The sequence below is a fragment of the Schistocerca nitens genome, chromosome 1 (genome assembly GCF_023898315.1).
Source record: "Schistocerca nitens isolate TAMUIC-IGC-003100 chromosome 1, iqSchNite1.1, whole genome shotgun sequence".
Classification (NCBI taxonomy): Eukaryota; Metazoa; Arthropoda; class Insecta; order Orthoptera; family Acrididae; genus Schistocerca; species Schistocerca nitens.
Genome location: NC_064614.1, coordinates 957,836,250 through 957,862,079, shown reverse-complemented (window position 1 = coordinate 957,862,079; position 25,830 = coordinate 957,836,250). Strand labels below are relative to the sequence as shown.

Below are 25,830 nucleotides of genomic sequence, written 5' to 3'. Positions count from 1 at the left end.
TTTTTTTTCCTTTCATCATTTAGTGGGGACTGTCAGCAAGAAAATTTTTTGTAAAGATTTGAAATTCTGTGTAAAATTTGTTAGAAGTTACTAAGGGCTCTCATTTTCAGATACTGGATGAACATAATCTGGGTATTCGAGCAACGTCAGTTAACTGCCTCAAGACAAAGTAACTGTAGTAATTGTGTTAAGCTTTCAATGCAAGATTACATCTCTTAATGAATAGATTACAACAGCATTTTAAATTTTCCATTCAGTCAATAATTACATGATTCAGAGAAATATTAGTAGCCTCACACAGAAACAAACTGTGCTGAATGGCTTTTGATTTCCCTTACGCCACATCGCTGGCACACTTATCTGAGAGTTGGGTATGCTTAAAGCTACATATACGGTACGAAAAATTTAAGTTAGCTTTATATTATCTATTTCTCTGTAGACTCCATCACAGGCATGTAGGAATATCTACAAGTTTTATATTCACATTAACATTGGTCTTGATTTCTTGTGAGTATGAGTCACTAGAGAAGGATATTCTGGCTATTATCGTACCTATAGTAGGAAACCTCTCTCCCTTTTATCATTTAAGTCAGATAGATAAAACTGATCACTTTTGCTGTGTTTAGCCTATTCTTAGACATGTGAAACTGATCAATCTAGTTCCTATTTATTTTATTAGTCTGCTTTGGAGAAATTCATTTCAAATCTAACAATATATTGGGAATATATATAGCTAGTAAGGTGACTCCATCATATGCTACGATCCCACCTTGCAGCAGGTTCTCCACTATGTGACGTATGTGACTCATGACTGGCCAACTTACCTCACCCACCTGTTGGTGAACAAGTTCAGTTTCTGGAAATATACTCAGTTTTCATTTGTTGATGATGTCTTCTTTTGGACACTAAGAATGATGCATGTTGGGTGGTCATCCCAGCAGAATTGTGCCAATGGGTATTGAGCTTGCAGGACCAAGGACACTGGAGAATGTCCCACATGAAGGCATTAGCTTGCCAACATGTGTACTGACTGGTGATCAACAGCAAAATCAAAAGAATGGTCTGTGGCTGAATGATATGTGCATGGTACCAAGCAGCACCATCACACCTTTCAGACCCTGGCCTACTCGCCATCTCCCCTGGGACCATATCCATCTGTTCTATGGCCCCATTTTTGGTTTCAATGTGGTAACTCATCATAGGTGCTTACTCGAAGTACCCACATGTTGTGTTTATAGCATCCATCATTACCAATGTCACCCCACCACCTTGGCCCAGGTCTTTGCTATCAAACAGTTGCCTCAAACATTGGTCTCCAACAATGGGCTGCAATTCACATCATCTGCCTACAAGGATTTCTGTGAGAGCAATGGCATGAGATATATTTGCAGCCCTCCAGCCCATCCCTCCTCAAATGATGAAATTGAACATCTCCTTCAGACTTTTAAGCAGCAGATGAAGAAACCAGTTGAATTCTCTGCCACTACATCAGCCCGCATCTTGTTTTTTTAGCACTTAGCAAACAATGCCAATTCACAATTGTAGCCAAACTGAGGTCCTCCATGGATGGCAACCACAGATCCTGCTTCATCTTCTGCTGCCACTCTATTCAGAGTCCTGCTCCTGTCTCTGCCATTGTTATGAACCTGGCGTGTCTGAGTGGGCCTGTTCCTACAGGTTTACTGAGGTGTGGGTGCCAGCAACAGTGGTGGTGACCCATGGGTGGCAAATCATGTTGACCCAAACACATAAGGGACTCAAACACTGCCACCATGACCAGCTCTGGCCTCGAGTGCAGACACTGCATTGGCCACCATGTCCCTCACCCTCTTCTGGTGACAACGTGGAACCATGGCCAGCATCCCTGGCAGTTGCCTACAACACCCGATGCTGAACCAGTGATCCTTTCTGCATCCACATATGGTTTGGGGGAACCAATGGCATGCTCATCACCAGTGATGTCCAGATGGATGCCACCAAACACTCTTCCTTCCAACAGTCAGCAGCTGATGGGACTGGGTCTTCACTTGTCCCTCCATTCCACCCACACTGCACCATCTGGGGCATTTCCACCCATACATGAAGCCTTTTGGCGGAAAGGATCTGATATCTGGCTCCATGGAAGGAAATGGACCTAGATGTCCATTAGAGGGCATAATACCACTACAGTGCTGCACTTGCACTGCAAGCTTGCCACCCATCTCACCAGGTGAATTCACTGCCCAATAATGTTCTTTGAAGCCAATGTAAATACGGCTGCCCAGCAAATGGCCAGTTAGCACTGTACTTACATCTGATATTGTCAATTACTATCATCACTGTACTATGGACTATTTGGTAGCAATCTCACTTAGCACTTCATCTTTCTCTCTGGTCACAATTCAGATTGTAACTCTCTTTGATCTCGGCCTTTGGATTCAGTTGTGGTGAGGGACCCACTTGAATCTCGTTGTTGGATAGGTTGCTTTTGATTTGTCCTTGTCTGTGTCCTGTCCACTATCAGTCAGCTGTGTTTACTCAACTAACACTTGGTGTCATGTTCTCTTCCACAGGCAGCCCCCTTCTGCCTTGCATCTTCATCCATTATCTCCTGGGTTCTGACATATGCACAGATATCTGGCTACTTGCAGTTATGGCAGTGTTATGATGGATTAAATAGTATTAGTTCATGTCATTTTCCCACCATTCCAGGAAAGGTATATGATTTATTTAACTAAGATTTTGTCATTCTTATTCTTAACATGTTTTCATTCAATTTTCAAAGAAAAATGTAGGAATTAGTGTTAGAACTGAAAATTTATGATGTATCTGTTTCAGCTAAATAACTAGAAGCTCACAAAAGTGGATCAGGTGCAAGTTTGAACCCTTAGTATTCTATAGTCCTCCCTGTAGGATGTCAATGTAGTAACTCCTCAATTATTGTACTCATACAAGCTGTTTGAGTTTGATCTCATCTTTGTTTATCCACTACCATCAGTCCAGTCCAGCAGGCTCTGTCATGTTGCCAAGCCACAGCCACTGCTTTTTGGACAGCCAGTTACATAAATGCTATTGTTTCTGAATTGCCTTCAAAAATGTTATATTGCACTTGAATGTAACACAATCGACAATTTATTTTTTCTTGTATCCTTCTCCCATTAGGCGCAAGTCAGTAATCATGGCAAAATCATCATGCCACTTGGACCATTTTGAAGGGGAAGGAATGTAAATGTATAATTACTGTTAATAACAAGCTTGCACTAGTCTTGATGCCTTCAGATTCTACTATCCAGACAGGGCAGGGAAGCAGGGGCTCACAAGCAGTACCGAAGTGTTGATGCTGCAGTGCCAGCACTGACAGTGTGATGCTGCACAAACAACCAATCAGCAGCACCAGAAAAATCATTTGAGGTTTGCCAAAAGTGAGATTTGAAGGCTGCTCACACTCTCTATTCCTGGCCTCAACCAATCCTAAATCTTGACATGTGTTATGCCTCCCCAGGGCCCATGTAACCTTCTCTGAATAAACCATTTGTGTGTTAAGCATGCATTCTTATTAGCACTAAATCTTCCTCCCATCCTGACATCAACTGCCTAACTTTGCTATTCTGTAGGGATTCACAGGATGTTGTCACACTCACACCTTAAAAAACTGTAATTTTCCCAATCAATTGTTGGATAATGAAAGTTTCCTCCAGTGATGACAGTATGACTGGGAAACATATGTACTATTGAAATGAGGTTTTCTCTAATGTTAGCAGTTAAATCTGGTAGTGAGTCTGGTGGTCACCAGAAGTATCCATTTACAAGTTTATGTCCATTCTCAGTACTGAGTCACACCCAAACAATCTTGCAAGCACGTTCACATTCTATCTTAGTGGATTTGAATTTCTTGTCTACTGCAATGAAAATATTACCTCCATTTCCCATTGGCCTATTTTTGATAGGCACTTAGATTTAACCCAAAAATCTTGATGTTGTCAATTTTGGGTTTTAGTCAGCTTTCTGTATCTAGCATTGTTGTAACATGGACACATAACACAACCATAAATGTTAGTACAACTTATTATACATCAGCATGTACACCAACCACCATAACATACACTGAACATAATAAGATAAGGCAAATGTATGCAAGCAGTAATAACATGATAACTGAATGTGAGTGTAACATGGCAGATTTAAATAGGAATTCGCCTGTGGCAGGCCTTATCAGAAGTTCACAGTATTCCTCTTTCAAGGTACACTCTCGCAGATGACAATACATGCTAATGCACATGGCTTTCAAGTGTGTGCACAATATTTCAAGCATTACCTTAGCTTCACTGCTTTTTAGAACTGCTTCCGACTCTGCCAGTTACCGAGCAAGGTGGCACAGTGGTTAGCACACTGGACTCGCATTCATGAGGACAACAGATCAAACCTTCATCTAGCCATCCTGAGTTGGGTTTTCTGTGATTTCCCTATATCACTTCAGGCAAATGCCGGCATGTTACCTTTGAAAGGGCATGGCCGATTTCCTTCCCCATCCTTCCCTAACCCAATGGGATCAATGACCTTGCCGTTTGGTCCCCTCCCTCCAGACCAACCGACTCTGCCACTTTGTTGTGAATGTTCAGCAGCTGATACAAGGATTTTAGTTGTTTAATCTGTGGAGGCCAGTTCTTTAAGCAGTGCACTTACATTTCATGGTTTCAGGCAGCTGTCATTATGTAAGGTGACTGGAAAGTCATCAAAGCAAAAAAGACCTCATCTGCACTCCTCACACAGTCTGCCACATATGTATCAGTCTCTGATGTGTAGTGCGCATCCAACCCTACAATTCTCAACTTACACTATAGAAAGTAATATGTTGTGCAACTCTTCCTGGAACATACTCTCTCAGAATTTTAACAGTAACCCTCTCTGTGATGTATAATGACTCTACAGCATTTCGTTAATGGTCTCGTGCTGACTAAATGATCTCATAATGAAACACGCCGCTCTTTGTAGGATCTTCTCTGTCTTTGGTCAACATGGTATGGCTTCAAGACTGATAGCAATACTAGTTGAGCTAGTGTTACACTTTTTTTTTGTGGATGAAATAAATTTACTTAAGGTTATTCCAACGAATCGCAGGCTGGCATCTGCTTTTCTTATAATCTGTTTTATGTGGTCAAAGATTGCTCTGTATGGTACTTCTAGGTATTTCATAGTAGTTATTGCTTTCACTGATTTGTCAGCAGTGTTATAAACAAACAGCATTGGATATTAATATGTTATTGAGATTTTAGGGATTAATGAAGTATTCAATACGAATTCAATACTTTAGTTTGTGACACCCACACACATCTAATGCAGTGTAGACATTTCTTGCCACATCTTAGTCTTGTAAAATTGATTATTGATTTTTTGTTTGTATGCAGTAACTATGAATAACTATAATAAAGTAGATGTTATTGTTTTTATGCAGTAACTAGAAATACATTTCAATAAGGTGAATGTTGTTAGTTGAATTTAGCATGAAACTGTGAAATTAAAATGATGAAATTGAATTCTTTATATATGGCATAAATTATATGTATTTGTGCAAAAAAGATATTATTTAGTGGAAACAAATTATTTACATGAAAACTCATTAAACTGTTATTGTGTGAATGTGGGCAAGTGATGGAGGTTAATACTAGTGTAAAAACCTACATAAAGTATCCGGGCATAGAAAAATATGAAAACATTGATTTACAATGAAAAAAAGCAATTTCTATAAAAAATGTGTATCAACTAAAGAAACTGAGAAATTTGCTATATGAAGAACTATATGAAATTACTGTGATGTATTGAAGTTCCATTGTGATTCATTTTGTAATAATGAAATATACTGTAATGATTGTTACAAAACTATAAACATATACATGAAAGAGGCCACAGGAGGGTTGAATTTTGAGGATGGTTTGTGGAGGAGACTGTTTGTGACTGCTTTGTGTATTTTTTGAAAAAAATGAGAGCTGAAAAAGTGTCAAGTGTTCTATATTGACTGGACCCAGACCTAATCACCCTGTGACATAAAGACAAATATTTAAATTGTTTTGAGATTTAATAATTTAATAGTTTTATACTCATTGTTGGCATGTGGTGCTATAACACTGGTATGCAGCAGCTGATCATACTGATCTTATTTTATTACTATAGTGGAAATTCCTGGATGGAACAATATGTAAAATAAGGAAAGGCAACCACTCAGCCACAGAAGGCTGATGTGTGGAGCATAAAAACATGTATACCAACCTACTTATGGGGCGTCTGGAGGTATCCTTCCTATCCAGTCAACACTTAAAACCCCTTGTCTAGTTCAGATTCATTGATGACTTCCTCATTATCCAGATTATGGGCAAGAAAACCTTTGCTCTTTCCTCCATAACTTCACAAACTATGCCCAAATCCGCTTCAGATGGTCCTTTTCTACTCAATGAACCACCTTCCTGGATGTCACCTCCATCACTCAGATGGTTCCGTAAATACTTCTGTTCATATAAAGCATGCCAACCACCAACAGTAAAAAGTCTCTCTTCCTTACAGCCACAGCACCTGTGGACACCACATCTGTAGTGGAAAGCAGGAGCTGTCAAAATATAATGATAACATTATTGGAGCTTTTATTGACAAACAGTATCCCACCCAGCTCATCCACAAACAGGTCTTCTATGCCATCTTCTCCTCTGACATAAGTAAATCTGTAAATCAGGCACTAATCAGCCTTTCTCTGATCACCCAGTATCACTCTTACCTCAAAAAGTCAACTACAACCTTCACCAGGGCTTTGACTACCTCTCATCATGCTCTGAGATGAGGTATATCCAACTTCCATAACCGAGAGTAGTCTTCTGTGTCCACCCAACCTACAGAATCAGAATGTCCTTGTCTGTCTCTATTCCAGTCCTGCACCCCACTAGTCATTTCCTTGTGGTTGGCCCAGGTGCAAGACATGTCACATACACCCACATATCACAGTCCAGTCACAGGGATTTCCTACCCAATAATAGGCAGGGCCTTGTGTGAAAGAATCCATGTTATATAACAGCTATACTGCCATTTATTGCACAGCATTCCATATAGGCATGACTAGTAACCAACTATCTACTCACATGAATGGCTGCTATCAAACTGTGTTGAACCACAAACTTGAGCATCCAATTGCCAAACATGCAGCACACTACAACACAAATGACTTCAATAGCTGTTTCACTATGGGAGTCATTCAGATACTATCTTCCAGCATAAGACTCTATGCATGCAGGTGGGAATTGTCTCTCCTGGATATCTGCACTCTCACAATCCCCATCGCCTCTAAATCTCTGCTAACTTGTTTCTTGTTTTCCACCACCACACCTTACCTTTCCCCTTCTTTCATCCACAACACTCTTTACCGATCCAGATCATGCACTGCCTTCTCCCAAAGCTCTCCACCCTCCTCCCCCCATGTGGGCATTCTCTCTCTGTCTCTATCTATCTATATCTATCTCTCCCTTTCCCACCCCTCTCCAGTTCTCTCTCCCCTCTCTGTCTACCTCTTCATCATCTCCACCTTTCTCTCCTCCCTTCCTCTCTATATTCGTTTTTATGCTCTATTCTCTGAACTCCCTTCATCTTGTTGGGCAGTCACTGAGTCATGTGTCAAAACACCTGCCTCACTCTATCCCACCACCCCCTCCTTCCTTTGTGCATCCTTTCTTACCCCCTCTCCCCACCACCATCAGCCCAGACAACTGCTTTAAATAATCAATAATAAGTCTTGCCATGGCTGCGGGACTGTACATTTGGACATCTGTGTGGTTTTGTGTTCTTTTACTAGAAAAAGAGCAAGAGCTCAAAAGCTGGTGTTAGTGTAAATACTGTTTTCTCTTACGTGTTTCTAAACTCCACACATCAGTCCACTATAGGTGAGTGGCCACTTACCCTTATTTTACATATTATTACTGTTGGTTGATTTACATGAGAAAGAACGCTTCGATCTTTTTGCTTTTTTTGTGCAATAAATTGCATTTGTTTACATTCAGGTTCAACTGCCTGTTTCTGCACATGTCCTCAATCCTCTGCAGGTCTTCCTGCATTATGTTATTATGTTACAGTTCCCTGGTGTTACTACCTTCTTATAGCCAACAGCATTGTGAATAGCCTAGTGGAGCTTCCAGTATGTCCCATTAGTATACATGCATACATTGTTAACAGTAACAGACCTATCACACCCCTAAGTGTATTACTGAAATTATCTTTACATCTGTGACTTTGTCCCATTAAGGATGATATGTTGAATTTACATGCAAGGAAGTCGTGAATCCAGCCACAAAAATGATCAGCTTTTCAGTAAGCCCATATTTTGTTCACTATATGACAGTGTGGGACTCAAATGAATCCACGCTGATGACCTCACTGTACACCCCTCCCCCCTTTAATGAAGGCCTTGCTGAAATCAATGAATGTGACATTAAAGTACTCTGAATCTCAGGGTTGAACAGAGCAAGCTAAGTTTTGGAATCCATAGAGCTTCCTGAGACACTTGTCACGGACAATGAAACTGAATTTGTACCCAAAGGATTTAACAACTTCTGCCCGTACAATGAGATCATTCATGATACATTTGTTCCATTCCATTCCTAATCTAAAGACAAGACTGAATTTTATCTTCACATCTTCAGAAACCACAAACAGAAAATGAATATGGAGAATTCCACTTGCATAGTGATAATGTTAGTTGTTAGCACATATCAAACAATGCTAATCAGCAACCATGGACCTGTAGTATTCATGCAAATTACAACCAAGTGTGTCCTTCCCAGTTCTCCGAGCAATGAATCCAGCAGCAGAAAATTTTTTCCACTAGGAATAGGGGGATACTATAGTGCACAAGCCCTTTCACCTGTGCCTACATCACAAGCCACAGTCACAATTTTCAGTACAATGGTGGTAATCTTTTTGCAAAATACTACTGAAGCAGGGTTAACTAATCCACTAACTTATCTTTTTTTAAACAAATAAACAAACCTCATAATTTTTGTTACCTCATCTGCTATCAGCTGAAGTTGTTAACGAAAACTGCACCCTCTTTGAAATAGTAAAAAATTTGTTGACGGCACTTTGAACAGTGGACGTTACAGTTCAGATGTGTTGACGACCCGTGGCTCTACCCTTCATTTGACCCCTGCGAAACCCTACATTTCATCAGGATAATGCAAGACCGCATGTTGCAGGTCCTGTATGGGCCTTTCTGGACACAGAAAATGTTTGACTGCTGCCCTGGCCAGCACATTCTCCATATTTCTCACCAACTGAAAACATCTGGTCAATGGTGGCCAAGCACCTGGCTCGTCACAATACACCAGTTGCTACTCTTGATGAACTGGTGTTGAGTAGGAATGCTCAGAGTAGGCAAGCTGTGGTTTAACAAGGTGCTGTGGGTGGGCGGGGTAGAGGCTGCCCAGTTTGGCACACTTGATGTGGCCACCATAGTATCTCTTTGTGTGCAAGCTGGTGTTGCTTACAATATTCCCAGCCATTGATGCAACTTGCAGCCCACATCAATTGTTCTGTAAAACCGTGGCATCGGTTGATTGTCACATGCTATTGTTGACAACATAAATGTAATTTCAAACATGTTAAAACTTTTTCAGTAACACATTCTTTATTTTTTCAAACAGTTTCTGTGTTTATAAACAGTCTTCTCTCTGTTATGTCATGTTAAGCATAATCTTAGCTTTTAGAATACTTTAGTTTTAATAGCTACTACTTTTCATCATTTTGTAATTTACCTAAAAATTACATAGTAGTAATTGTCTAAATTCAGGCTGCTATACGTGATCTAAATTTGGGCTATAACCACATTTTGGACCATTTTATCAATATGACTAACCTGTGCTGTTTTCATTCTAGAATGTTGAGAACAAAGGCAAAACATATCTTGCAAGGAAAAGGAAGAAATGGAATGAAACAAATATGATCAAGGTGATTCAGGCAATCAGAAATAAAACTATATGGGCACTTGAGGCTACTAAAATATTTAATGAGCCATGATCAATATTACAAGCTACTTGCAAGGCTGAAATTTCTTCTTCAAAATTTATTTCATGGCAAATCGGAAGAAAACTTGTATTGTGTGTAGAAATGGAAAAGAAACTAGTGTCTTACCTGCTTCACATAGAAGAGAAATTTCATGACTTCACATGTGGTGAACTATGTTGAATGGCTTACCAGTTAGCAACAAGGAATGAACTACAACAGTCATTTAGGGAGGGAGGGAGAAGCCAGGAAGAGTTTGAGTGGATCTATTTATGTGACATCCTAAGAAATGGATAAGAATTAATTGTTTTTATGATATGAAGCGTGAGGTATTGTAAGACCACAGGAGATAACACTCCAGTGTAATCATCATTGCTGAGGGAAAAATCCATATACATGTGGAGTCTTCTGAACATGGAAGAATTAAAATCACGAGAGTCCAATACTAGGCCTGCATTGGTTGCTAGTGATTTGCTTTTCTTTCCTGCATCATTTGACACTACGGGGAATGTGGAAGAATTACAATTGCACAAGGGTCCTATACTAGGCCTGTACTGATTGCCCTTAAGGGGGGTAGGACGTCAAACGGGACGACTTTGAGAAGCAGAGGCACCACAGGAATTTTAATTTGCACTGTCTATACTTTTACAAATAAATTCATAAAACTTTGTCAGCATGACCAGGAAGGATTCAGGATTCACACTCATAGCAGTGGAAGTTCAAAAACATGAAAAAATAATATTTTTTGAATGTGAAATTTCATGATTTTTTTCACTTAGTGTTGGCTGCATTTGTTGCTATAGGTACACTTTTCTTCATAAGTAAGAGAGATTCTTCGATGAATTTTGCACGGCTTACAAACCATACTTACAGGCGTATAAAAGTCTAGAATTTATTTAATCTATGTAAAAATGAATGGGCTGTTATGTTTTAAATTTCATGTTTAGAGAAAACTCGAATTTTATAGTTAATTATCTTAATTTTTACCATAGTTTTTAACAGATTTGGGAGATTCTAGAGTTTCATATGCCTGTAAGTATGGTTTGTATGCTGTGCAAAATTCATCGAAGAATCTCTCTTACTTATGAAGAAAAGTGTACCTACAGCAACAAATGCAGCCAATACCAAGTGAAAAAATGATGAAATTTCACATGTAAAAAAAATTTGTTTTGCTATCTTTTTGAACTTCCTCTGCTATGAGTGTGAATCCTGGATCCTTCCTAGTCATGCTGACAAAGTTTTATGAATTTATTTGTAAAAGTATAGACAGTGCAATTTAAATGTTTCTGTGGTGCCTCTCCTGCTCCAAGTCGGCCCATTTCACGTCCTACTCCCCTTAATTCATTTTTCTCTCCTGCAGTTTGTCACTACATTTGATTTGATTTTTATTTTGTTCCTGTTGATTACATATTTTACAAACAATGTAATAGTAATATAGGACAAGTCAAGTGAACTAATACAAAATTGTGTGAGTATTTTATACATCATACAAATTCTTATTTTCTATGAACAATTGATTGTGGAAAATACTACTCACTGCATTTTACTGGTATAAGTTACAGTAAATGCTTAAAATAGCAGAATGAATGGAACTAAACCCCCTGTTGCCATTTAATAACTCACACTTACACATGAAAGAACACAGTTGTCAGTGTCACTACCATTTCAAAAACTCTTTGGTATTTTTAGCTGTGTTTCACTCACAGTACTGTATGGTTTAAAAGGGAGTGATCGGTAAGATGCACGCAATGAAACTTCTTCAGTAGAAGATTCATAAATCAAGTGCACATCATTTCACAATGGCTGTTATGAACTGTGAAAAGGTAAATGGTTTATTAAGAAGGCCACACTACCACAAGAGAAAAAAAGCAAATTTTTTAACAGCATAATTTCTTCAAAATGTTATGGAACTAAAAAATCATGTGAAACCAAAATTATGAATTCTCTTTTTTCACAAAGCAATTAAAACTTTTGATGAAAAAATAAGTTCACAAAATATCGCATAGTCTTATACACTTTCAAGTGTTTTACAGGGTGAAAATCACAAAAATGGATTTTCTCCCTTTCCCAGAGTAGACAGTCAGGCTACTGGAACACTGATTGCTCAGGCGTGCCTCAGTAAAAGTTGAATACCATTGCTGCATAGGTCCAAAGGGACTACACAACCATCTGTTGGTGTTTCATGGAACTGTGTGCACAAAACAGTTCAAGTGTGCATAAACACTGATGAAAATCACTAGACTTCACCATCGATGACGTAAAATATTACACTACTCTTGGACAACAATATGAGTTTAGTCTTCCCACAGGGAAGAATATCTGTGACACTCTAGTCTGCTCAGTTTGCTATTAACAACTGTCGTATGTGCATATATTATTGATGTGTGTTCATAATTGGTAATAAAGTGTGTGTTAACTGGATTTACTTGCTTTCTGCATGTGTTAAGCACTGCAATCACTACACATTCTGGTTCCTAAAATGGGAGTGTGTAACTAATAGTGCATCCAAACACTTCTCCTCAGCTGACTCAAAGCTTTGAATTGTCATCAGTTAAATATTTATTCTTTACATTAAACTGACACCTGACTTTTACTGGGCATTATTTCACAAAGTAGATGAAAGCAAGAGCTTATTTGGATTGGGCTATTCAAATCAACATTTCGGTTAAGGACAACTTAACTCATTTTTCCATTTGATATACCTAAAGTTACCTGATCTATGAACTTCTGATGACGTAGGACAACATCTTCATAATCTTTTTTACAAGAACGTATCTTCAGCTCCATTTTGTGTTTTGATTGCTTCAGGGCCTCTTGTTGCTGAGATATGGCTTGGCGTGCCAGTAAAAGACATCGGTCACGGTCTTCCAACTGCAGCTCTAGAGTCTTCACATGTTGTGTTAATCTGGCTTCATCTTCACTTGTTGTCTCTTCTTTTGCTTTATAATTATTCCTACATTAAGGAAGAATGTTGAGAATATTTTAATATATTTCACAAAAAAAAAACAATGAAATTATTTCAGTTATATACATATCTGCATGCCTAACTGCTGCGCCACTCTTCCCCCCTTTCCCTCTGTTTCTCTCTCTCTCCTTCCTTCCTCTAACACCCATGAAGAGAGTTACATTGTGCGTAGCTTCAATTACTTGGTGTGAATGTTTAGAATGGCGTGGTAAGCATGGCTGGAGTGGACATTAGGATGTAGTCAGGTCGGCCTCATAATTCTAATTAAGAAGTAATTAAGGGCTTACCCACCAGTCACCTGTCACAGTTAAGTGTAAAGAACATCAGTTTCTACTTGCTCTGTCTCTATTAATGCTTTCCTTTCCTTGGATGCATCCTTATGTTCTCTCCTTCATACTTGGAGTTACAAAACATGGTGTAACAGGTGTGGCAGTGGAATGGGTGATTTGGTGACCCAGATAATAGCACATTACATTAGGAATCAGAAAACTAGAGTGGTGCCATTTGGACAACAAACCTTTGCCATTGACCCTGACACCAATGTTCAGTCAAGATGGTGTCATGTCCCTCTGAGCAAAAGCCACAAAGGCATTTTACAAAAATAACAACAGCTATGTAGCCGTAAAGAGGTATTTAGTACTCATTACAATCTCACGCCATGCCCCCATCGCATCAACACATACTATGAGAAAAAGTGTACAGAACGTTGAGGGACCAAGTGATGCAGTGCAAAAGAGGGAAGGAACTGCAAAATGCTAGCAAACACCAGAAGTTGCTGCAACAGTGGAAGAAGCCTTCAGGCACAATCACATGCGTTTTGAATGCAAGCATGTGCTGCAACTTCACACATCAGATCACAAAGTACAGTGAATATGGCACACTCAGCTGCAATACCACCCACACAAAATTCAGAGTGCAAAAACTTAATTTGGACGACTTCCCAAAGACACTATGCTTTTGCTGGGAATTGGAATTTGTGAGCAACGACCCAGGCCTGTGTGACAATCTGCTCATGAATGATGAGGCCAAGTTTCATGTGCCAGTCTTTGTTAAAAAGCAAAAATGTAGATACTGGTTGTGTGAAAATCCTGAAAGGCTTCATCAAAAGACATTTCACAGTCAGAAAATTGTCATGCAGTGTGGCGAATGATTGTTTGGAAACATAGGGCTTTATTTTTTTAAGACAATCACAGAAGTGCTGTTATTGTGAATACATAACACTATGTTCATTTGTCGAACCATTTCCTGGTGTGATAGCCTGCTGATCTTCCTGTAACTGCAAACACATTCTTCCAAACTAGATAGTGCCACATGTCATACCTTGCGACATTCCATTAATGTGCTACAGAACATCTTTCCTGATCATCTAATCTCCAAGAATGGGGGTATTTCCTGGTCGCCAAATGCCCTGATCTTTCAGTGTGTGATTTCTTGCTTTGGGGTCATTTGAAACCTCAGATCTTCCAATGTGACTCATCACAAATCATCCAAGAACAGAAGAATCAAATTTGGGAGGAAGTTAATCAAATTCCAGTGCCAGTCCTGCAAGATAATGTCTAACTTCCGTAAAATACTTCCAGTATATGAGAAGGAAAATGGTGGCCACCTAAGTGAAGTTATTTTCAAGTGATGGGCATTTTAAAGTGCAAGCATTGTAAATTCATCTTGTATTTCTTTTAAAACACTGTGAATAAATTTATATCACTGGTGGAGGTTTCAAAATTGGCCATTTCACTGATGTATCTGTTACAATGGATGATCAATGGAGAAAAGTCATATTTCCACAGTAGACATACTTTACAGCATCTAAATTGTCTGTAGCATTCACAAACAATGTTTTGTATTGTGTTCAAACACATTTTTCGCTGTTTATTATAACCACGCAAGTATTCTATATGCAATTACATAATAACTAAAGAACAGTTATACAGCTATTAAAATTTATGCCTTCTCAGCAGCCACAAGTGTATCATTTGATTCATACATAATTGAATAATTTGGCTAAGCATAAATACTATTTTAAACAAATATAAAGAGTACTATATATTATTCCAGCTATTCAATGGATAACTGAACAAATCCCTTGCACCAACTTTGGAAAATAAATGAAACCTCAGAAAATTAGGAACAAAATATTATTCTTCTTTCTCTTCTAATACATTTCAAGCATTAGGCATTTGCCAGTTGTGATATCCATCTTTTTCTTGGTCTGCCTGTACCCGAAGAAAAAGTTATAAAATATAATTCAAAATATTCTAGAATTCAGACTGAATAATTATTTCCCATCTGCCATACCTTAAAGTTTCCTCGAGGTAAATTCTGTCTTTCTGCCTTTCACTGAAAGTGCACTGACTTGGGCTAGTGAAATCTTTTACTTCTGTACTACTATGTTCTATTTCATCTAGATAAGATATTATATCTCTGAAACAGAAATGGAACACTCTTAAATAAATTTCTCAATTTCTTAAAAAATACTACCTGTTTCATGGAACAGTTACAGAGACTCCCATCCGAAACAAAATTAGAGAAGCACTTTACATAAAACAAATGTTATTTTTTATTAAATCATGACATTGACTACAATGATGAGAAACTAACTACCTCCACATACAATGATGTGACAAAAGTCATGGGATAGTGATATACATATATACAGCTTGTGGTAGTATTGCATACGCAATGTATAAAAGGACAGTACATTGGCGGAGCTCACATTTGTACTCTGGTGATTCATGTGAAAAGGTTTCCAACATTATTATGGCTGCATGACAGGAACTAACAGACTTTGAATGGGGAATGGTAGTTGTAGCTAGATGGATGGAATATTCCATTTTGGAAATCATTAGGAAATTAAATATTCCAATATCCACTGTGATAAGAGTGTACCGAGAATACCAAATTTGAGGCATTACATCTCACCACAGACAATGCACTGGCCAATTGTCTTCATTGAACAACTGAGAGCTGTGGCATATGCATAAAATTGTCTGTGCTAACAGAAAAGCAATACTGGGTGAAATAAACACAGAAACCAGTGTGGGACATATGATAATGTATCCGTTAGAGCAGTGCGGCAAAATTTTGTTTAATGGGCTATGGCAGCAGACAACCGACTCAAGTGCCTTTGCTAACAGTATGACATCACCTGCAGCGCTTTTCCTGGGCTAATGACCATACTGGTTGGACCCTACATGATTGGAAAACCATAGTGTGTTCAGATGAGACCTGATTTCAGTTAATAAGAGCCGATGTTAGGGGTTGAGTGTGGTGCAGACCCCATAAAGCCATGGACCCAAGTTTTCAACAAGGCACTGTACAAACTGGATGTGGCTCCATAATTATGTGAGCTACATTTACATGGAATAGACTGGGTCCCCATTATGTTCGGTTTCTCAAAGACCTTTTGCAGCCATTCATGGACTTCATGTTCCTAAATAATGATGGAGTTTTTATGGATGATAATGCATCATCATGCCACTGGCCACAATTGTTCATTACTGGTTTGAAGAACATTCTGGACAATTTGAGTGAATGATTTAGCCACTCAGATCGCATGACATGAATCTCATAGAAGATTTACAGGGTATAATCAAGAGGTCAATTGGTACACAAAATCCTGCACTGGCAATACTTTCGCAATCATGGATAGCTACACAGACAGAATGTCTCAACATTTCTGCAGAAGACTTCCAACAACTTGTTGAGTCCATGCCATGTCGAGTTGCTGCACTACGCTGGGCAAAAGAAGGTCTTACAAGATATTAGGATGTATCCCACGACTTTCGTCACCTCAGTGTAAACACCATAAACTTTGTACTGTGGAGGAGAATATTTGTTTCATCTGTGCAGTAAGTAACCTTACTATTTTATTGTTGAATGTTGAAAAACTGAAACTTCGAACTGAAACTTCGACAGATTAAAGACTCTATACTCTATTATTTAGATACATCTATAGATTATGTATGACTGTCAGTTAATAATGCACAACTGTGCTCTATATCTGTTCTCAATGACGTCCACAAAATTTCTCCAAGAATTAAAAAAATAACAGTAATTAATATATACAAACCTTCAGCTATCTCTTGGCCTCAACAGGTCATTCTGATATCACATCATCCTGCCATACATCTCAGCAATTTTAACAGTCATCATACTCAATGAAAATACAATGAAAATGATGAAGCCAGTGAAGCTATTGTAAACTGGGCAGAAGACAACAATTTATATTTGGTGTTTGTCACAGCATGCAGACAAGAGTATAATCCTGATCTAAGCCTTCTAACAACTAATGAGAGTAAACTACCTCTTTCAAGTTCCCAATTTGTTTTACAAGAGCTCCCACACAGCCAACACCATCCAATCTTGATTGAAATTGGGACAAGTATCTAACTCATATCATACTTTCCATGACAGAGATGGAACTTCAGAGAAGCAACATGGGATGCATTTGCTAACAATTTGGACAAATATCTTGGTTGGATTTCCACCAAAGCAAATAACTATGAGAGGCTTGTTGGAGCTACGATAAGTTTAGCAAATGAATTTGATGCCTAGGGGCTACTGTAAGCAATATATTCCAGGCTGGAAAAAAACTAATTAAAACAGTATGATGGATCTCTAAAAAGTGGTGAACCAGGAAAAGCAGATAAGCTGCTTCATAACTGTGATCCAGCCAGATGTACTAGATGAATACAGACTGCTGAGTCACTCGATTTTCAAACATCAAGTAGAGAAGCTGGGTGCATTCAAAATAAAAGTAAGGAATAACACTCTTATAACATCCAATAGGATTGTGTCACATTTACTGTCTACATCAAGAGCACCAAGGGGTAAAACTCATACAAGATGTATCAGATGAAAATTTACATTGTATTTAAAATAGCTTGAATGAAGACATAATTCAATGAAGTCACAAAAAAATGCAATGGTGAATTTTATGAACAGGCTGATGGCCTTGCTATGGACTGATCCCTATTGCCAGTTGCAGCTGACATTTTTATGAAACAACAGACATTAAGTAGTGATCCTTTGAAGCCGCCTTGTAGGCTCCGCTATGTGGATGATACATTTATTATGTGGCCACACAGTGAAGAACTTCATGTGTTCCACAATTTCTTAAATGGAATTCACCCCAAAATCAAATTTACCTTGGAGGCTGAGAGTGAGGTCAGTCTCCCCTTCCTAGATGTGTTGGTGTACAGGAGATCTGATAACACTCTAGGTCACAGCCAACCAACACAAACAGGTATTTAGATGTCATTTCGCACCACCACCCAACCCATAAGCAAGCAGTATTCAACACTTGTCCTCACGTCACTTCCGTATCAGCAATGACAACAACGTGGAACTGTAGTTGAGTTTTTTAAAGAGGACAATGAAGGCAAATGGTTATAACAGTTGTTCAATCAACATGGCTTTTAGGCACAACATTAATTGTGCTAAGAAGAGTAATGAGGTTACCATTCATTTCTGAGGTCACTGATCACATTAGCAAAATTCTAAAGAAAAATGGTATCCAGATATCTTTCTTTAGTCAAAACAAAATAAAAGATTTTTTCTGATGAAAAATGGATGCACCTGTTTGCCTCCACAATGCAGACATCTATCAAGTGACATGTGGCGGTGGCAAAGTGTATATAGGCAAAACAGGAAGAAATGCTAAAGAAAGCATTAAGTAACATGAATAGCACATGTGGCTAAAACAAAGTGTAAAATCAACAGTAGCAGAACATCATGTGGCTCTGACATCGATTTTAATAATGTGCATGTGCTGGCTAAGGAAACTAACATTTATAGAAAAAAAGGTCTGAGAAGCAGTTGAAATTTCCAAGAATGTATGTTATTTCAATAGAGAGGATGGCTATAGGCTTCCGGCATCATGACTCCCCTTCATCAAGGAAGTAAATATGTGGCAGTGGTATGTGGGTGATATAAACAACTCACTGCAAGTCACCTCAGCAGACAATAATATTTTGGGTAAACATTCCCCCTCTCCTTCTCTGTCTGTTTCACATCTAGGCAATGATGATGGCCAACCAATAGTAGCAGGAGGAATTTCAACCAATAAGCCAACTGAAACGTAACAGTCCAATTAAAACTAATAAAAATGCATAAATTTTAACCATAAACAGTAGTTTCTGACATAGAGGTGTATGGAAATATGTACTTGTGAAAAAGTTATGAAGGAAATGATTACGGAATCTTAATTACACTAATGTGTAGAAGTCTGTTAATTGGTAGGAACATTTTATATGATATGAATCTCCTGTAATTAGTAAATATAACAAGTGTATTGTTAACATTTGATACCTAAGCGTTTATACTTGCTTCAACTTATATAAAGATTAGAATTCACTCATGTATTTAATATATAAGAATCTAGGTAATCTTTAAATTGTGACATTTGTTTTAGGATGAGAGTTTTAATTGTTAATTAATCAAAAAATGATTCTAAGCAATGCTGAGGATTGTTTAGAATATATATATAGGCGTAGCCATATTGGCATAGGAGTCAGTCTGGTTTTGGATTTTAGACAGAAAGCAGGTAGCTTGTTGCGCATGATTTATTTCATTATTGTGAGTATATTACAACTTGTTTCAGATTTGTCAAGATGCTTTTAATTAATTTGAGATTATAATAAATGTTTAGTGGAACCAAAAAAAAATAGCTTTAAAGTTTTTTTTTTTTTTTTTTTTTTTTTATACAGTTACTGTTTCAGGACTTATGCTGTGACAGATTGCCAGATACAGTCAGTAAAACAACTCCTAAGAATGTTATACTACTCCAGCGTAAGTGTGGAATAGTGCCTTTCTATCCAATGATGATGTGCCACCAATAGTATGCATATGAGTTTAACCAATAACACCTGTTCTTCTGCATCAGTGTGTGAATGTTAAGCCCATGACCATGGCCCACCAATGATAGCCACAAGAATTTTACCCCATACTCCCACTTCTCCAGCACAAATGCATGACAACTCTCCTTTATAAGAGAATGTGACACTGGTCTCTGACAGTATTCTAGCAATAGTGGGGACCAAAACATCCTGAAGAAGATCCCAGCAGAGGGGCTGAAATATTGATAATTTTAGAAGGAAGTATGACGTGGCCTAAAAACCGAGAAGATTTTATCTTTAGTGACAATGGCAACAAAAGCCTGCAGACTTACATAAAACAGAAGGTGCACATTTTCACCTGTCCAATAAATTAGAACACGGAGTCCTTGATGTCTATCTTGTGGGAGACAAACTTCATCAAAATATGCATCCAAAATATCTTGGGACCATGTTATACGGAACACTTTCTTTTAAGAAGCACTTGACATGAACCTCTACTAAATTCAAATGTAGAAACGGCATTCTCTATATGCTCTGTGCCACTAGTTGGGAATCATCAGCAGACACTCTTCAAGTATCTGCACTCAGACTGGTACCCTCAACAGCAGAGTACTGTGTGTGTCTGTCTATCTCTATAGTTTATATGTTAAGGAGATAGATGTACTGTACAACTTAACAAATCCAGTATATTGTTAGTAGGTCAATATGATCCACCTCTGACATACTGGTTACCTATCTTGAATCACATTCCACCTGTTGATACCAGATGGAATACAGGGCTATTGAAAACCCCAGATTTCCACAGCTGAATGACATATTCCCTGTGGAGTGAAAAATCTGGCTATCCTGAAACACATCCAGATGGGCCATGGAAGATGTACAGACAAGTTCCACAAATGGGGCAAATCTTCATCACCATCTTGTGACTGCAATGTGGAACAACAGACAAAAGAACAATGTATCAACATGTCTTGCAGGTGCCAACAAGGATCCATTTGAAGATTTCCTGATATTGTCAAGAGGCATAATAAAATATGTAAAAGACATTGATGACTGCCAACAGGGGAATACTGTTCTTTATACAATAATAATTCAATAAATAGTGTCCCAAACTTTTTACTACTCTTATTATATACAGGAGACATCCATTTATATGCTTCAAATTTGACATTTCTTCTGCACATGTGGGAAGTTTCAAACTGTTCCAACAGATGGCAGAGCTCTAGTGAACATCAGAACGGCATCCATGCAAGATACTCATTGCAAGAAATGTGCTGTAATTGGTTGTGGGCAAAGAAAGCACGGTGAACATCCATGAACATTTGTATGTTGAGTGTGGTAAAGATGCAGTTGATAAAAGTAGTGTTGGGTGATGGGTAAAGAGATTAGCATCAGGAAAGACAGAAACTTAGCTCAACAAGTCACAGCCACTGCTTCCGACATGGTGAATCACACTGACACTATTATTTGTGCAGATAGGTGCAACACAACTTGACAATTAGTTCTACAGATATTGGTGAGCATTAAAAGAGCATGAGCAGTGGCTGACACTTTTGGGTTATTTAAATGACTGCTGAAGATGGGTTGCACAAATGCACACAACAGACTACAAAATTCAAAGAAAAGCCGTTTCATCTGAATTGTTGGGGCAATTTGAAGCTGATGTGTGGCCTTTTTGTGACAGATCATTACAACTGACAAAACCTGGGTGCACCACTTTGAACCAGAGACAAAACGCAATCACTGAGGTGGTACATTCAGCAATCATCAAAATAATAATAAATTCAGAGCAGCTCCCTCTACTGACAAAGTCATGATGACAGTGTTTTTGGATAGTGATGGCTAATGGATCTGTTGCCAAAAGGGTCAACCTTTAATTCCGAGGAATCTGTGAAGGCTATGGATGAACTCAAGAACTGTTTTGATCATGTTTGATCTGCCAAGAATCCAAAAGAAATCCTGCTCCAATACAAAAATGCATGCCCAGACACAAGTCTCAGAATCCAGAGACACATCACCAAATTGGGTTGGACACCATTGCCTCAGACACCCTACAGCTCAGATCTGACACCTTTGGGCTTCCATCTGTTTGGGCCACTTAAGGATTCTCTAAATGAGGCACAATTTGATGATGATGAAAATATAATGTATGCAGTGAAAACATGGCTATGAGCGCAGGACAAGATGGTCTACCAACAGGGATTACAAGTCTTACCAAAGCTGGAGTAAGTCCATAGAAAGTGATGGAGACTATGTCAAAAAGTAGTACATCTAAAAGAAACATTGATATTATCATTAAATTCTAACTCTTAAGAATAAATATGTTACTATGAAAAAGTGTTCAACAAAATGTTTACTGAATGAACTTCATATTTTCTTTGATCTTCCAACACCTGTTCAGGGTACCTGTAACACACTCACATTGTATAAAAATACCTAAATTTTCACATTTTTAATGTATGCAGTTGCCTGAATTTAGCAGCAAACTATTCATGTGTATGGTTATCCAATGTCAGTCAATAACTTACTCAGAAGACTGTCTTGTTGTATTTGACAACAAACCATTGCTGTTTTTGTACATATGCACTGAATCATTTAATGCTGAACAAAATATTATTATTATACGAAGTACCTCCAATGTTTGGTACTTCATAGTAGGCTGTACAAGAGTGATGTTGAGAGAACATTTTATGGAAGCACCACTATTTTCAGCATATGCATTGGATTACCATTTGGTTACCATTGCACAACTCTCCCTGCCGCTCTGTCCCTTAGGTCCATATTAATGAAAGCTATAGTGATAATAATACAATTCTGGGAACTGAGGATACAACGTGTTGCATTATTCACAAAACGAAAATGATCAGTACACCTACTGTCAAAGGACTGAAACTCATCAATTTTCTTTGTAAAAAATATATAATCTGTACATTACATTTTCAATTAATGTCTTGTATTTGCAAAGGCATAAAGGTTCTATAACTGTACAAGCAGTGTAAAATATGTTGCATTAATATTCAAGAACTTTTCTTTTTTTAGATGTTAGTGCTGGACAATTAAGTGATACTACAATCAGGTATCAAATTCTAATCTTACCTTCATGTAACTTGCTACAGTCAATGTACTAACTACAATGATTCAAAAATTTGTTCTCCTTTATGTTAAGTGAAGAAAGAAATAAAACGTGTTTTGACCAAGGAAAAGTAATGCTATTACATGTTCCAAAAGCATTTAACAATGATAACAAAATATACTGAGTCACGATAGGCACAATAAAAAGATATTGCGACTCAGATCTCCGATATATGGTGAGGAGCAACTTTCCTTCTCAGGTATTGTTACATTCCATCCTGGATTTTCCATTGTTTGATAACAAAATGTATTAAAGACATTAATAAAGATGACTGCTAAACTACAACTCAACAACCAAAATGAACCTTATTATTTTGTATGTATAATTTTTCTTTAAAAACGCTAGTAATGTAAGCTTACATGTGCTCTAAATACTGTGGATGCATTGATCGCAGTGGCATTTACTATCTACGTTGTGCGCCGGCCGAAGTGGCCGTGCGGTTAAAGGCGCTGCAGTCTGGAACCGCAAGACCGCTACGGTTGCAGGTTCGAATCCTGCCTCGGGCATGGATGTTTGTGATGTCCTTAGGTTAGTTAGGTTTAACTAGTTCTAAGTTCTAGGGGACCAATGACCTCAGCAGTTGAGTCCCATAGTGCTCAGAGCCATTTGAACCATTTTATCTACGTTGTGCAACTGTGCAACATGAATATCCTGATGTGGACTGGAGAAGTTGTGTATCTCATTTTATGTTCTATTCCATCACATGTTGAATTTTTCCAGAGAATACATCAAATGTACTTTCAACTGAATATTCAATAAACACAGCATTTGTAATCACAGTAACACTATACATCAGAAAGTTAAAACTGTTCATGCACTCAGAAATGGAAATTCATTTTTCTTAATGATAATAAGGAATAGAAGGAAAAGTGTAGAAAGATGGTACGCTTGGAATAGTAGAATAAGCCACTTTTAATTTCGAATACACCAAAAATAGGAAGGCAGTGGAGTACAACTGACTCATCAGTAAAATTTGCAAAACAGTTTGAATTATTACTGTTCTTCAAACAGTTCAGCCTGATTTTCTCCAAGTAAATATACTGTTTCATGTTATACTGCTGGTATTGAACAGTTCTCTGCTACCATTTACATTTGTGGTTCGGTACATACTAAAATGCCAACAATGTAAAATGTCCATAGTTTATCAGTAGCCATATCTTTCAATCCAATATTTTTTCACCTAATATCAGCCCTAATTATAAATTCATCAGTACAGTTTTCAATATATGAACTACAACTACCATGATTTCACAGCCTAGATTAAAGACCAAATAGTTTTCCTCCCATCTCATATTCACCTAAACTGAGCAGTTCCATGTTCAAATAACAGACAAATATTACACACATAACTAGGTATAATCCAGACTGATTATAATCATATTTTGTATCAAAGATATATTAGCTTTCATTCACAACTTACAAGCAGGTTTCATGACAATGCTAACTGCACTTACAGTAATTTTGTCTTGTCTGCTTATTTTTCACAGTAATCTTGCTTATGCTTTGATATTCCTACAAATTTCAAATCTGTGTGACCACTCAAATATGAAAACATTTCATACATCCCTCTATTTAAATCTCCTCCTGTACCACCATCAAGAAATATTTTGACACAAAAAAAGCAAAGTGTAAAAACTCTCATCCTACGGACATGAAATGCAAAATGCTATAGTATGTACAAATGTGTGTAACTATTCTCAACTACATATACAGGGAGCCAATTAGGTACTGAACACATGATTTAGGGCTAATAGATAGATGGTACTTAAATATAAGTAAAGAAATGCACATCCTGCTTGTAATACTGGTAGTAATGAAACTGTCAGTTATTCAATCTGTTGCCATGTTATGCTATTGATGAAGATTGCAAAAGAGAACATTATTTGTCACTACCTTTAAAAAACCATCAGGTGCAGCTTTATCAATGAATGAGTTCACAAGAGTTTTCAGCATTGATCTTCACACTCCTAGTTTTTTCCCCTTGTTGTTGTCATTGTGGTCTTGAGTCTGAAGACTGGTTTCATGCAGCTCTCCATACTGCTCTCTCCTGTGCAAGCCTCATCATCTCTGAAAAACTATTGCAAACCTACTTCTTTCTGAAACTGTTTACTGTGTTCATCTCTTGGTCTCGCTCTATGTTTTTTATCCCCAACATTTCCCTCCCATATTTAACTGGTGAGGACAGTGACAACGAAAGTTGAGGCCAGAAATGTTCTGCCCACTATCTTTCCCACCCCTACCACAGTGGTATTCCACCGTCCACCGAACCTACATGATATACTCATCCATCCTTATAAAACCGCTACTCCCAATCCATTACCTCATGGCACATACCCCTATAATAGACCTAGATGCAAGACCTGTCACATACATCCCCCCACCAATAACTACTCCAGTCCAGTCACTAACATCACCTATCCCATCAAAGGCAGGGCTACCTGTGAAACCAGTCATGTGGTCTACAAGCTAAGCTGCAACCAATGTGCTGCATTCTATGTACACATGACAACCAACAAGTCGTTTATCCACATGAATAGCCACTGAATAACTGTAGCCAAGAAACAAGTGGACCACCCTGTTGCTGAACACACTACCAAACATGACATCCTTCATTTCAATGACTGCTTCACAGCCTGTGCCATATGGATACTTCCCACCAACACCAGCTTTTCTAGATTGTGCAGCTGGGAACATTCCCTGCAACACATGCTACGTTCCCATAACCTTCCTGGCCTCAACCTTCGTCATTCACAGTCGTCATTCCACCACCACACCAAATCTTTTTATTTCTCTCCTTTTCTGCTACTTCCCCCTCCCCACCTCTCCCCTGCCCACTGCATAACCTGCAGCACTTCACTGTCTGCCGACCCCACCATACTATCCCTCCC

General features: G+C 38.2%; 1 protein-coding gene across 1 annotated transcript in view; it reads right to left on the bottom strand.

The window, feature by feature from the left end:
• The window catches only part of LOC126214602 (centrosomal protein of 131 kDa), a 117,559-nt gene that overhangs the window by 68,043 nt on the left and 23,686 nt on the right, over positions 1–25,830 (bottom strand). The window contains exons 4-5 of the mRNA XM_049941468.1: positions 15,269–15,394; positions 12,721–12,961 (exon numbers count right to left, since the gene is read on the bottom strand). Of these exons, the coding sequence (XP_049797425.1) occupies positions 12,721–12,961; positions 15,269–15,394 (367 nt within the window). The remainder of the gene's footprint in view (positions 1–12,720; positions 12,962–15,268; positions 15,395–25,830) is intronic.